This window comes from Saccopteryx bilineata, chromosome 11 (assembly GCF_036850765.1).
Source record: "Saccopteryx bilineata isolate mSacBil1 chromosome 11, mSacBil1_pri_phased_curated, whole genome shotgun sequence".
In the NCBI taxonomy this organism is placed as follows: Eukaryota; Metazoa; Chordata; class Mammalia; order Chiroptera; family Emballonuridae; genus Saccopteryx; species Saccopteryx bilineata.
This window is the reverse complement of record NC_089500.1, coordinates 65,284,740-65,300,388: the sequence shown is the minus strand read 5'-3', so window position 1 is coordinate 65,300,388 and position 15,649 is coordinate 65,284,740. Positions and strand designations below refer to the sequence as shown.

General features: G+C 41.3%; 1 protein-coding gene across 1 annotated transcript in view; it reads right to left on the bottom strand.

The window, feature by feature from the left end:
• ALDH1L1 (aldehyde dehydrogenase 1 family member L1) overlaps positions 1–15,649 on the bottom strand; it is a 91,629-nt gene that overhangs the window by 43,420 nt on the left and 32,560 nt on the right. Inside the window, exons 2-4 of the mRNA XM_066247504.1 lie at positions 4,286–4,437; positions 2,225–2,459; positions 1,187–1,352 (exon numbers count right to left, since the gene is read on the bottom strand). Of these exons, the coding sequence (XP_066103601.1) occupies positions 1,187–1,352; positions 2,225–2,459; positions 4,286–4,412 (528 nt within the window). The 5' untranslated portion in view covers positions 4,413–4,437. The remainder of the gene's footprint in view (positions 1–1,186; positions 1,353–2,224; positions 2,460–4,285; positions 4,438–15,649) is intronic.

The following is a 15,649-nucleotide window of genomic DNA, read 5'->3' as shown; positions in this document are numbered from 1 at the left end:
CTCGATTTTTAATTAAAATTGATTTAATTTATAGCTGCATGTGACTAATGGCTTCCCTATGGGACACTGCAGCCTTAAAGGATATTTTAATGGTTTCCTATTTCTCTGTTTCATCAAATCTCCAGCGACTAGACTTTGCATGGGAGACAATACAAAGAGTCTAATTAGCTCGCCTGAAAAATACAAGGTGGCAGTAGACCAGACCAGCTGAGGGCAAGGGGCAGCTGACAGGCCCCGCAGCAGTGAAAACTTTCACATCATTGTTATGCTGATTGCTACTTCCAAATAGCAAAAGACCTCCTCTTGGAGGCCACCTCCTGTCTCTCCTGCTGCTGCTGGCAGCTAAGAAACAGTAAGGTGTCTGCCTTTGGCCATCCCTGGCTCACTCCTCCTGCTGCACCATCAGCAGCCCTGCACACACACCAATCCTTTGGAATCAGGTCCCATGGTCGTCTGCCTACTATGCCGAGCACAAGTGTCTCTGATATCAGTCATTCTTGTGTCTTCTTCTCCTAACAGAAGCCTCTAAGGGGCAGAAAATTCAGTCCACAAGACTAAACTGGAGGAATTTTTCTTCTCCAACAGGCCACAGCCAGTCAGAGGCTAGCCAGAGTACTCCATCATTCTGGCCAGTGATAGGTTCAGGGTAATCACATGACCCCCAAATTGGCCAATCACAGTTTTCTCTGATTTTCATTCATCAATTCTAGGAGAAGAATTTCTCTTTCCCTTTAACCCAGACGTGTAAGCCTTGAGCTACCAGTGACTATCTTTCCTCTCATTTGAAGACAGGCAACCTAAGAAAGAAGCTCAACAAACAGAGAAAGAATCAGGGTGAAGAAAAGAGAAAAATAAAATCCTAGTGACATGGCTTAAGCCTCTGGATTCAGCCTTGCTGGACATTATCCCTGCCTTTAGTCTTCTCTATTAAATGAGCTAAACATTTCCCCCTTTTGTCTAGGGCTTCTTGAGTTGGGTTCTGTGAGTTGTAAGTAAGAGTCCCGCTTAATCCAATATATTTTATGTTCTAATCCTGCCTTTTTGAAAACATGAAATGAGAGCTCTCTCCCTCCAGAATCCTGGAATCGGGGAAACAGATCCCAGGGGCAGGCTGGGCCTAGAAAGGTTGTCTGGGACCAACAGCCCTGCGGGTACATGTGGCAAGGCCAGCTGCCAGCCTACTTACCATCCCTTTGATGCCTTCAGGGAAGAGGAAGCGGTTATACAAAGTGCTCACGGTGTCGTCTGGGAGGACCTCACACTCCTTCTGCAGCAGAAGGTCCCCAGTGTCCAGGCCATCGTCTGCCCAGAAGACGGTAAACCCCCCTTTTTTATCTCCATGAATAAGGGTCCTAGGGAGCAGAAGAATGAAACCTGGAGTCCAGCAGGAAGGAGCACAGAGAAGGAGGCCCTGGGGGCAGCCTTTATGGCCCCTGCCATACTCCAGCACACCCTCCTGTCACGTCAGCCCCTGAGGATCGATACCTGCTCTGAGCAGACTGGGAAGAAGGAAAAGCTATTTATTGACACCAACCACGTGCCAGGTAATATGACAAAAGCCTAGCCTGCCTCATGTAACTATCTTCCCACTGGTGTAAGAGGCATTGCTGCCCCCTTTACAGGCAAGGAGACAGATCCAGAGAAGTGAAGGGATGGGGCTGGAGATCTTGGTGCCTGAATTCCAGCCAGACCCGTCTGAATGCAAATCCACTGTCTCTGCCCAGTTCAGATGTCTCCCCACCCTGACTGCTCATTGAAACTGTCCCACCCACGAGACACACCACCGTTGTTCATTGTCTTCTCCGTGCTGTGCATCATCCATGTCTACCTCTTTCTAAGCGGGGTGCTACTGAAAGTATAGCAGCAGGTAGAGGTTAGAGCAGAACTCTGGGCACATCACTGGGCTTGGTGGCCCTGGCAGCCTCCTGGGTGAGGCCTCTGGCAAGCGCCTTGACACACTGTGTGCGAGTCCCCGCAGCAAGATGGGAACAGCAACTACCCACTTCGCTGTTTACAGTGGGACTTCAGAGTGCTTAACGATGCCTATACCCAGTTCTCATGAGCCTTCCTGCTGACTGACAACGCTTCCCCACCCCAGGGTGTGGATGCCCTCTGGCAGCACAGGGCAGACCCCTGTATGACGCCTGCTCTGCAGCCCTAGAGGAAAGCTCCAGGCCAGGGGAGGGTGATGATTCGGGCAGACGGGGTGTTCTTGCCACCTCACCAGTTGATGGCTGAGGCTCCTCGGTGCCGGGGGAGCAGACTCGGGTGGTAGATGATGGAGCCGTGCCGCGGGGCATTGATGACTTCCATGGGGATGAACTGGCTGCAGAAGGGCAGGACGTTGAGCTCGGCACCCAGAGCCCGGTACTTTGCCACCACGTCAGGCAGAGCCTGCCCCTTCTCTCTCCAGCGAGGGAACTTAAACACTGGCACGCCATCCTTCTCAGCTTCCAGGCCTGTGGGACAGTGAGTGATAAATCTGCCCTTTTTTTCACCAACCCACACATGGCTACCTCTGCCTTCCCAGCAATGTGACTCCTGCATCTTCTCTCCAAGCCTGTCCCTTTCAATCTTCCCCACTGCCCAGCGAGGCTCCGCCGGCAGCACAGAGGGTACAGCACCAACCAAGGGTGAGTTTGCAGAAACTGCTCTGCCTGGACTGACTTCTGCTGACCACCAACATGTGCCGTCTGAGCCCCGCCCTCTCCCACACTCCTGCCTGACCCCCAGCAGTGGCAGCTGACCTCTTGCTCTCATGTCACTCCCCAAGGCCTCACCGGGCCCATCACCAAGTTACTGTTTCTCCACCCTTCTCCCCTCTCTGTGGTGGGGTCTGGGACCCTGCATCCTGCAAAAGCACTGCTAGTATGGGTGCTGGAGGGACCCTGACAGGCTGGAGAGAGAGAGGAAGAGGGGAAGAGCCTGCTCCTTTCTGAGAGCTCTTGTCTGTGAGTGTCACTGCAGCCTCACTTCTTCACCCCAGAGGGGCAGCTAAGTCCGCTTGCTGTCTTTCCAAAATCTGCAGAGCCAGCCTCAGTGCACATAAGCCCTCCTGCTGGTGTCTGCATTCCAAGGTCCCAGTCCCCGTCCTCACATCCCTTTTCCTGCCGTTACCAGTGCCCATGGCTCACACACGCTCTGTATGGGTAGGAATTACAACCCCGGTTCCAGGCTTTAGCAGTTACAGCTCCTCCCCTTGATTTCCCCCAGCCTTCCAGGTGGCAGGGGCCCCCTGCAGTCACTATGCCAGCACCTTCAAGTTCTCTTTGGCCTGCTCCTGACATCAGGCCCCTGAGGGGACCTGACCCACTTTCTAGCCCCTTCCATTCCTGTGCCCTGGCATCCAAGGATGTTGAGTGACGGTAGTATCAGTGAAAACAGATTGGACTGAGTTTACAAAAGCTGTTCCCACTATGACCCAGGGAATACTTCTGCAGGACATCTGAGGTAAGGTCAAGTAACAGCCCCAGCCTGGCTCGGTCTAGGTCCAGGCTCAGGGGCTGGTGTCAGAGGTTGCTTAGTGGCTGGGAGCTGGGTCATGGATAACAGTGGGATCAGGTCTAGGAACAAGGCCTGGCTGACTTTGGAGAAGTGCTGGAGCTGAGCCCGGGGTCAGCTTGCACGACTGTCTGGGGAGACTCAACTTCTTAGGAACCAAAGCCTTGTGCCTGGTCAGCCCCACAGGCTCCTTTCCTAAGCCTGGCCCCATATTCTGTGCCCGTCAGGCCTAAGAAGGACCCATGAGTGTCCCTGGAGAGTCTGTGAATCTGAGCTGAGGCCCTTGCATCTTGCCATGCCACTGAGGTCCCCATCTCAGCTAGTGATTCTCAAGTTGTGCTCCTCCTAGACCCAAGGGCATGAGCATCACCTGAGATCCTCAGACCCCCTTTCATCCCTCTAAACAGAAACTCCCAGGGTAGGGCTCAGCCCTCTGTGTATCAGGCCCTCCCGGTGGCGGAGGCATGGTGACTCCTGCCATGCATCCCTTTCTGGCTCTGAGTCCTCGGGTCAGAGAAACCTGGAGTAGAGGACACGGCCCTGGCAGCAGGTGGAGCTCTTCCATGTCTCTTCACCTCACCCCCTGACTAGGTGAGGAAGGAGTCTCCAGAAAAGCTGGGCAGCAGATTGACAAGCGAGCAGGATTCAGAGTGGACCATTTGTGGCCGCCACCAACCAGGGACACCCACAGCCCCACCACAAGATCCTGAAGGCTTCTGCTCCCAGCCGCTGCTACCTGCCTTCTTGGACACCCCATTTCCCTACTCCTAGGCCACACACTCACCCAGGGGGTCTGCCTTCCCATTCTTGTCTGGGATGGTGAACACGCCTACAACCTCATGGCCTTCTTTCCTAAGGTGGCTGTAAACTTCCTGGCCAAAGAGGCTCTGCCCAATCACTGCGATCTTCATTGCAGCACGGGTGGGTCGGAAGGACCTGGGGAAGGAATAAAGTTGCAGCATTAGACTGGGCTCGCTGGCCTTGAGGAAGCTGGCCCTGGTCCAGGTGTGGCCACTGCACAATGCCTCTCCTGCATGCTCCTCCCCCAGCCTCTCAGCCCACTCTGAGGCCCCCTAGTGGCAGCCCACTGCAAGGAGAAGTAGACTGCCACTGCGCAACGACCAGAGGAAAAGGTTCCACCAGGGGGAGAGCAGGGGCAGAGGGCTGATTTAGATGCTACAGTGGGTGCGATGCACAGAGATGATAGAATCACGGATTCCTCCTTGAAACCCTCCAAATTGGAATGAAACACTGGGTATCAATTTCCCTGAGGTATATTTGAGCATATTTTGTAACTAACAAGTCTGTGACCTTGGTCAAGTCACACTACGCCTCAGTTTCCTTATTTGATTTTTAAATTAATTTTAATTTATTGTGTTTACATAGATTCAAGTGTCGTGCCAAATACATAACCCCACCCCCGTGTTCCCCTCAACATCCCCTTTGCCCCCCTCCCCCCAACGCGTCCCCCCCCTTCTTTCCAGGATTTGCTGTCCTGCTCTCTATAACGTTGTGCTATGTATATATACTTTCACTAATCTCTCCCCCTTCTCTGATCCCATCCTCTCCTCCCTTTTTTCTCTGACTGCTTTCCCTCTGGTCCCTTTGATCCCGCCTGTGCCTCTATTCTGTTCCTCAGTTCACATTGTTCATTGGATTCCTTGAATGAGTGAGGTCATAAGATATTTTTCTTCCTCTGCCTGGCTTATTTCACGTAACATAATAGTTTCCAGGCCCAACCATGTTGTTGCAAAAGGTAAGATTTCCTTCTTTTTCATGGCCGCATAGTATTCCATTGTGTCTATGTACCACAGCTTTTTAATCCACTTGTCCTTATTTGTTAATGAGAAAGATGCCACTTGCTTCAGCCTATAAATTGAGCCCTGAGCCAGGAACCAGCAAGCCCTGGGCCTGAGGGCCTGTCCATCTCAGCCTCACAGGAAAGCATGCTGGATGGACAGGCTTGAGGTCTGAAGGTGGGATGGGAAGTGGAAGGGGTGTCACTGGGCTGGCTAAGAAGGAAGACATATGTAGTGACACATAGCTAGGTCATACAAATGTCTCCAACATCTGCTCATTTGCTCACCATTCTCAGATCTGTAAAACCTATTATTCTCAGATACATTTCTTTAATTGTTCACTTGCAAAAACATACATACTTTGGGGGAAATTTTATTTAAGTTACATGCCCATACTCAGAAAAGTGCACAGAATATAAGTATGAATGAATCTTCACAAATTGAAGACAGCCTTGTATTCATCAGGAAAAGAATTACTTCAGAAGCCCCCCTGAGCCTTTTCCAATCACTATACCCCATTGAGAGTAAATGAACTTTTAACAGTATCTGATACTTTTGTCTGTTTTTAAATATATATATATTTCATTTCTTTAAATGGAATCATTCATTGTAATGTTTTGTGGACTTCTCTCAATCAATGTTATCCATGTTGTGGTACTGTGGTCATTCTCATTGCCACATAGTATTTCATTGTGTGAAGGTAACAACAATGTTTATGTATCCACTGTACTGTTGATTGACACGTGGGTGGTTTTCCAGTTTGAGAGTATTACCAGTAGGGATGCTATAAAGATTCTGCTACATGATTCCCACTGTATATAGGTACACATTTCTGTGGGGCATGGACCTAGAAGTTGAATTGCTGGGTCACAGGTATGAAAATGTTTGGCATTAGCACATTCTGCCAGTTTTCTAAAGTGGTTGTACCAGTTCCACTTCCATGTGCTCTGCATTGTGGACTTGTGTCTTTTCGGTTCAGCTATTTTGCTAACATAGCTGTTTAGCTGTTAGCTAAATATAGCTGTTTTGAGGTTTTAATGGCTAATGAAGTTATGCAGCTTTTTCTGGGTATACTGGCCATTTGCATATATTTTTGTGGGAATTGACTTTTTGATTCTTTTGCCTATTATTTCCATTGGATGAACCTTTCTGCATGATTTGCAGGAACATTTTTGTTTTTTAAAAAATTTTATTTAGAAAATTAACTTTAACAGGGTGATATTGATCAATAAGAGTACATAGGTTTCAGGTAAACATTTCTATGGCATTTAAACTGTTGTGTTGTATACCCATCACCCAAAGTCAAATAATTTTTCATCACCTTATATTTGTTTCTGTTTTTAAATAATCTAGACCATGAGTCTTTAGTCATATATATATATACATATATATATGAAAAATATCTTCAATTTTGTGGCTTTTTTTTTCAACGCCCTTACAGTGTCTTTTGATGAAAAGGGAAGTCCCTAAACTTAATATAGTATACTTTATAAAAAACTTCCTTTAGGGTTAATGGTTTTTGTATTCTATTTAAGAAATCTTTGCCCACTCCAAGTTCATGAAAATAGTCTTTGTCCTCTAAAATCATTTTTTGTATGACAAAGGAGAAAAGGCTATACAATAGAGCAAAGATAGCTTTTTTGACAAATGGCATTGTAACAACTGAATATTTACATTCAAAAAAATGAATCTAGACCTTATACCCTTACAAAAATTAACACAAAATTTATCAAGACCTAAATGTAAAACACAAAACTAGAAAACTAGGAGGTAACAGAGTAGAAAACCTAGAGGACTTTGGGAAGACTTTGGGTATGCAGTAACTGTTTTAGATACAATACGAAAGATAAGATTCATAAAAGAGAAAATGGATAAGCTGGACACCATTGACATCAAAAACTCCTTTTTGGAAAAGAGCATTGTAAAGAAAATGAGAAGAAAAGCCACAGGCTGGGAGAAAATATTTGTAAAAGACATATCTGGTAAAGAACTGGTGTTCAACATATACAGAGAACTCTTAAAACTCAACAATAAGGAAATAAACTACCTGGCTAAAAAATGGGTCAAAGGCACTAAAGATACATCATCAAAGGAGATATACAGATGGCAAATAAGCATATGAAAATATGCTCCACATCATATGTCATCAGGGAGATGCAAATTAAAACAATGGTATACCACTATGTACCTACTAGAATGGCCAAAGTCAGCAACACTGACAACAAATACTGGTGAGGGTGTGAAACAACAGGAACTCTCTCTCACTGTTGGCGGAAATGCAAAATGATACAGTTATAGAGTTTGGTAGTTTCTTACAAAACTAAACATATCCTTAATGTATAATCCAGCAATCATGCTTCTTGGTATTAACCCAAAGGAACTGAGAAGTTACATTACATACCGATGTTTATACTATTTCATTCATAATTACCAAAACTTGGAAGCAGCCAAGATGTCTTTCTACTGTAGGCGAATAGCTTGACAAAGTCTGGTACATTCAGATTATAAAATACTATTCAGGACTAAAAATAAATGAGCTATCATTCAATGAAAAGAAATAAGGAAACTTACATGCATATTATAATACTAAGTGAAAAAGCCAATCTGAAAACGCTACTTACAGTAGAATTTCAACTATACAACATTCTAGAAAAGGCAATGTGGCAAAAAGACCAGTAGTTATCAGGGATTAGAGGAGGGGGAAAGGATAAATAGGCAGAGCACAGAATTTTTAGGGTACTGAAAATATTCTATGATATTAGAAAAATGGATACATGTATAATAATACATTTGTCCAAACCCAGAGAAGGTACAACATCTGAAGTGAACTGTCATGTGAACTAAGGAGCCGAGATACTATCGTGTAAGAGTAGGTAACAAATGTACCACTCCCTGGGGGATGTTGGCAATAAGGAAAGCTATGCATTTGTTGAAGCAAAGAATATATGGGAAATCTCCATACCTTTTCCTTAATTTTGCTGTAAACTTAAAAGTGCTTAAAAATAAGTCTTAATTTTATTTTTTTATAGAGGTAATATCGGTTTATATCACTATATAAGTTTTAGGTGTGCAACATTTTAACTCAGCATCTGTATCTACTTCATAGTGGTCACTACTAAAAGTTTAGTTTCCATTCATCTGGTGACCCCTTGTACTTGTTTTATCCTCCGTCTACCTCCTTTCCCCTCTGGTTATTCCTGCTCTGTTGTCTGTATGTATACATAGATCACACTTTCTCTATCCACTCATTTATCGATGAACACTTAGGTTGTTTCAATACCTTGGCTATTTTAAATAATGCTGGAATGAATATAGGGGTGCATATATATATTTTTAATGTGTTTTCTTATTCTTCAGATAAATACTTGGAAATGGAATTACTGGATCATATGGTAGTTCTAGTCTTAATTTTTTGAGGAATTTTCATATTGTGTTCTATAGCGGCTGTACCAGTTTACACTCACACTAACAGTGTATGAAGTTTCCCCTTTTCTCCACATCCTCTCCAACACTTGTTTCTTGTGTTTTTGATGACAGTCATTTTAACAGCTGTGAGGTAATATCTCAATTTGGTTTCGATTTAAATTTGCCTAATAATTAGTGAGCTTGAATATCTTCTCATAAGCCTATTGAGTTGTATGAGTTTTTAAAATATATTTGGATATTAACTCCTTATCAGAGGTACGATTTGCAAATCTCTTTTCCCATTTGGTTGTGTTCATTGCCTTTTTGTCTTGATGGTTTCCTTTGCTGTGCAGAAGTTTTTCTTAGTTTGACGTAGTTCCATTTGTTTATTTTTACTTTTGTTTCTCTTGTTGCTAAAGTAGAATCCACAAAATCATCTCTAAGACTGATGTCAAGAAACTTGCTACCTATGTTTTCTTTTATGTATTTTATGGTTTAGGCCTTACATTCAAGTCTTTAATCCTTTTAGAATTAATTTTGTGTATGGTGCAAGATAATGGTCTAATTTTATCCTTTTGCATGTGACTGTCCAGTTTTCCCAACACCATTTATTGTGAAGAGACTTTCTTTTCTTCACCGTATGTTCCTGACTCCTTAGTTATAAATTAGTTGTTCATATATGTGTTTGTTTATTACTAGGTTCTCGATTCAATTCCATTTATCCATGTCTGTTTTTTTGCCAATACCATGTTGTTTTGGTTACTATAGCATTGTAATATAGGTTGAAATTAGAGAGTATGATACCTTCAGCTTTTTTCTTTTTTCCAAGGACTGTTTGACTATTTGGGGTCTTTTGTAGTTCCATACAAATATTAAGATTTTAAAAATCTATTTCTTTGAAAAATGCTATTAAGCTGTTGATGGGAATTGCATTTGTGTCTGTAGGTAATACAACCATTTCACCAATGTTAATTCTTCCAAGCCATGAACATGGAACATCTTTCCATTTCTTTGTGTCTTCTTCAGTTTCTTTCAACAATGTCTTACATTTTTAGTATATAGGTCTTTCAGTTCCTTGGTTAAATTTATCTCTAAGTATTTTATTATTTCTGTTGTAATTGTGAGTTTTTCATTGTTAGTCTATAGCAGTGGTCAGCAAACTGCAGCTCACGAGCCACATGCAGCTCTTTGTTCCCTTGAGTGTGGCTCTTCCACAAAATACCATGTGTGGGCACAAAGGCCAGCTTAGAAGTACCCTAATTAAGTTAATAACAATGTACTTACCTATACAGTTTAAGTTTAAAAATTTGGCTCTCAAAAGAAATTTCAATCATTATACTATTGATATTTGGCTCTGTTGACTAATGAGTTTGCTGACCACTGGTCTATAAAAATAAAACATATCTTTGCGTGTTGATTTTGTACCCTGCAACTTTACTGTAATTGATTATTATTTGTAATAGAATTTTGGTGGAGTTTTTAGAATTTTTTATATATAAAATCATGTCATCAGCCCTGGCTGATTGGCTTAGTGGTAGAGCATCAGCCCAGCATGTGGATGTCCTGGGTTTGATGTCCTGATCAGGACACACAGGAGAAGTGACCATATGCTTCTCCACACCCCCCTTCCTTTCCTCTTCCCCTTCTGCAGCCATGGCTCAATTGCTTCAAGTCAGTTGGCCTCAGGTGCTGAGGATGGCTCTGGGGCCTTTACCTTAGGGGCTAAAGAAATGGCTCCATTGCTGAGCAACAAAGCAATGAATGGCCCCGGATGGGCAGAGCATCGCCTCTAGTGGGCTTGCTGAGTGGATCCCAGTCAGGGCCCATGCAGGAGTCTGTCTCTCTGCCTCCCATCCTCTCACTAAAAAAAAAAGAAAAAAAAAAAGAAAAAGAAAATCATGTCATTCATAAATAGTGAGAGCTTTACTTCCTCCTTTCCAATTTGGATGCCTTTTATTTCTTTTTATTATATTTCTTTAGTTAGGACCTCCAGTACTATATTGACTAATAGTGACAAGAATGGGTATCCTTGACTTTCTTGAGCTTGAGACTTATTTGGAGGTTCTAGCAGGGGAGCGCAACTACTCGTATACCCTTTACTGAAGAATGGTCCTCTCCTCTATCAGGGAAGGTCATCCTCTTCGACCGAGTGCGCAGCTTTGGAAGGGATGCACATGGAGCGGTGAGGGAGGAAGGGACACCCACCTAGCCAGCCAGATCAGCCAAATCAATCCTGGCGATCAGTGGGGTGACAAATGTTGCAGCCAGATCACCCTCACATCCCTTCCTTCATCTTTGGAATAAATCTCACTTGATCATGATGTGTGATCCTTTTATCATTGTATTAGGTTTGCTAATATTATCTATTTCATCAAGAATATTGGTCTATAATTTTTTTTAATTGTTTTGCCTGGTTTTGGTATCAGGGTAATTTTGGAAGTTTTCCCTTCTCTTCAATTGTTTTTGGAAGAATTTATGAAGGCTAGTTATTAAATCTTCTTTGAATATTTGATAGACTTCATCAGTGAAGCTGTCTGATCCTGGACTTTTATTTTAGAAAATCTTTTGATTATCATTTCAATCTCTTTACTAGTCATTGGTTTATTTAGGTTTTTTTTTCTTCATGATTTAGACCAGGAAGGTTGTATGATACTAAGAATTTACTCATTTTCTCTACATTTTCTAATTTGTTGGAGAATAGCTGTTCATAGTAGTCTTTTGATGCTTTGTATTTCTGTGATGCCTGTTGTAACTTCTTTTGTTTCTAATTTTGGTTATTTGAGCCTCTCTCTTTTTTCTTAATGACCCTTATTAAAAGTTTGTCAATTTTATCTTTTCAAAAAACAACAACAAAAAAAACCCAGCTCTTATTTTCATTAATATTTTCTATTGTCTTTAATTTTCTATTTCACTTATTTCTGCTCTGATTTTTTTTTTTTTTACAGAGTCGGAGAGAGAGTCAGAGAGAGGGATAGACAGGGACAGACAGAGAGGAACAGAGAGATGAGAAGCATCAATCATTAGTTTTTTCGTTGCGCGTTGCAATGCCTTAGTTGTTCATTGATTGCTTTCTCATATGTGCCTTGACTGCGGGTCTTCAGCAGACCGAGTAACCCCTTGCTTGAGCCAGCAACCTTGGGCTCAAGCTGGTGAACTTTTTTTTACTCAAACCAGATGAGCCTGCACTCAAGCTGGCGACCTCGGGGTCTCGAACCTGGGTCTTCCGTATCCCAGTCCGGTGCTCTATCCACTGTGCCACCATCTGGTCAGGCTCTGCTCTGATTTTTATTGCTTTCTCTCTTATGTTTACTTTGGGCTTCATTTGTTCTCCTATGTATAAAGTTAGACTGTTTATTTGATATTTTCCTTGTTTCTTTAGGTAAGCCTGTGTTGTTATAAATGTCCCTCTTAGTACTTCTTTTGGTTGCTTCATTGATTTCAGCTTGTCATATTTCATTTTAATTTGTCTCCATGTATTTTTATATTTTTTCTTTGATTTCCTCCTTGACCCAATAGTTGTTCTGGAGTATGTGGTTTAATCTCCACATATTTGTAATTTTTCCACTTTGCTTCTTGTAGTTGATTCTAATTCCATCATACTGTAGTCAGAAAAGATGTTTGATATGATTTCAATCTTCTTAAATTTATTAAGACTTGTTTTGTGCTCCAATTTATGGTCTATTTTAGAGATTGTTCCATTTGTACTTGAGAAGAATGTACATTATTTTGCTTTTGAATGGAAGGTTCTGTATATAAGTCCATTTGTTTTAACATGTCATGTAATGTCACTGTTTCCTTGTTAATTTTCTGTTTAGATGATTTATCCATTGCTGTAATGGGGGTATTAAAGCCCCCCATCATTATTGTGTTGTTGTCAGATTATTCCTTTAGATCTATTAATATTGTTTTATAGATTTTGTTGCCTCTACATAGATTGCACATATACTAATAGATGTTGTGTCATTGAAGGATTGTCTCAATCATTATTTAATGTCCATCATTGCCTCTTGTTACCTTTTGTTGGCTTGAAGTCTGTTCTGTCTGATGTAAGTCTGGTTATACTTGCTTTCTTTTGGCTTTGGTTTGTTTATTATCTTCCATTTTTTTACTTTGAGCCTGTTTTTCTTTAGAGCTCAGATGAGTCTCCTGCAGGCAACATATATAGCTAGAGCCTGTTTTTTAGTCTATCCAGCCACTGTAAATCTTTTGATTGGTGAATTTATTCTATTTACATCTAGGGTAACTGTTGATATATAAGGGTTTACTATTGCTATTTTATCCTTTTTTCTGTTTTTTTTCTCTATCTCTATTTTTCCTCCTTACATTTTCATCTGCCAGTGTAGTTTTGTGGTTTTCTATGACATTTTTCTCACTTTTCTCTTTTTTGCTTCATGTCTCTGCTCTAGATTTTTGTTTTATGATTACCATGTGTTTTGTATTAAATGGCTCATAGATAAAATAGTCTCTTTTTCTGCTGATAGCAACTTACCTTTATTTCCCAGGTTCCAACCTTTTCTTCTTTCCCTTTTATGCCTTTTTTTTGTTGCAAACTGTCCCATTTTATGTTGTGAATTTGTTACCAAATTTAAGTAGCTATAGTTAGTTTACTGTTTTCTTTCCTTAACCTTATGCTAACCTTTAGTGATTTACACTCCGTTTGAAATAACTGTAATTTTCTGATTCTATCAGTTTACCCTAAGTTTTGTATACTTTTTCTTTGTGTCTTTTCATTTCTCATAACTTCCTCAACTTTTGTCAGAAAAAGCTTTTATTTCTCCTTTATATCTGAATAACTTTGCTGGATAGAATATTCTTGGCTGCTGGTTTTATCTTTCAATATTTTATATATGTCATTCCATTCTTTTCTGACTTGTAGATTTCTGCTGAGAAATCTAATGATAGCCTATTAAGGGTAACTCTAGGTTACTGACATCCCCTCCTTCCCAGCCTCTGGCTGCTTTTAAAATTTATTCTTTATTATTGATTTTTGACCATTTTATATGTCTTGGAGAAGGTCTGTTTGCATTAGCATTGTGGATTCATATAACCAGTTCTGTCTCCGGGTCTGGAAAGTTTTCAGCTATTACTTTTTAAAAAAAACTCTCTCTCCCTTCTCCCTCTTTTCTCCTTCTGGGATACCCATTATTTTTATGTTGCTTTTTTCTAACAGAGTCAAATACTTCTCTAGATTTTCTTCAATTTTTTAGCCTTAGTTCTTGCTCCTTTCTCACCAGACATTTCTAGAATTCTACCTTTGAGCTCACTAATTTTCTTTTCCATAGTCTATTCTATTTCCAGGGCTTTCTAATGCATTCTTAATCTCATTTATTGAGAATTTCAGCTCCTGAATTTCTCTTTGGTTCTTTTTTAGAGTTTTAATCTCTTTGGTAAAGTACTCCTTCTGTACATTAGTTTTATTCCTGAGCTCATTGAACTACCTTCTTGAATTTTCTTGCAGTTCATTGAGTTTCTCTAAAACAAGATATTTTTGATCTCCCAGTCTGGGAGATTCTCTGGGCTGCAATTATATCTCTGTGACTATTCTGAAATACCAATTTATATTTTTTAAATCCTTCACCCTTTTCAACAATTCCTCCAACCTCTGCCCCTAATATCTCTTAGTCTGTATCTATGAGTCTACTTCTATTTTGATGGTTTATTTTGTTCATTTTTTTATTTTAATATATTACACTAACATGGATTCAAGCATCGCACTGAATACAACACCCTTGCCCCCTACCTCATGCCCCTACATATATCCCCTTTGCACCCCCTACCTCCAACTTCCACCCCCCCTTCCCTCTGGGACCTGCTGTCCTGCTATCTGTATTTCTGTGTTATGTACATATAATTTCACTAATCCCTTCACCTTCTCTGATCTCATCCCCTCATCCCGGTTTCCTCTGACAGCTGTCCCTTTGGTCCTTGTGACCCAGCCTCTGCCTCTATTTGGTTCCTCAGTTCATTTTGTTGCTTAGATTCCACATATAAGTGAGATCATATGATATTTGTCTTTCTCTCCCTGGCTATTTCACTTAGCATAATAGTCTGCAGGTCCATCCATGCCATCGCTAAAGTTAAGATTTTCTTCTTTTTAATGGCTGCATAGTATTCTGTTGTGTATATGTACCACAGCTTTTAAGTCCACTCTTCCACCGATGGACATTTGGGCTGTTTCCAGATCTTGGCTACTGTAAACAATACTGCAATAAATATGTCTGTGAAGCTTTTTATTTTTCCTTCAATTTTAAACAATAACTTTGCTGGATAAAAAGTCTTGGTTGTAGATTCTTGCTTTGCATCACTTTTAATATTTCTTGCCAATTCCTTCTGGCCTCAAGTGTTTCTGTTGAGAAGTTGAATGTCATTCTTATGGGGGCTCCTTTGCAGGTAATTAACTGCTTTTCTTTTGCAGCTTTTGGTATTCTTTCTTTGTCTCTTAACTTTGGCACTTTAATTATGATGTGTCTTGCTGTAGGCCTCTTTGGGTTCCTCTTTAATGGGACTCTCTGTGTTTCTTGAACTTGTGCAAATTTTTCCTCCATCAATTTAAGAAAGTTTTCAGCTGTGATTTCTTCAAACAGGTTCTCTATCCCTTGTTCATTCTCTTCTCCTTCAGGAATTCCTATGATGCTGATGTTTCTCTTCATGTTGTCACAGAGCTGTCTCAGAGTCTGAGTTTCCTCAGACTTTTTGAGCCTTTTTTCTTTTTGCTTCTGCGCTTTTGTTTATCTCATCTTCTAAATCACTGATTCGATTCTTTGCTTCATCCAGACTACTGTTAATTCCTTCTAGTGCAGTTTTCATTTCTGATATTGTATTTGTCATTTCTGACTGGTTCTTTTTTATGATTTCAGTGTTCTTTTTGATGCTTGCTATCTCTTTATTTAGGTGCTCATTGTGTTCATCCATTGTTTTTCTTAGATCCTTAAACATCCTAAAAA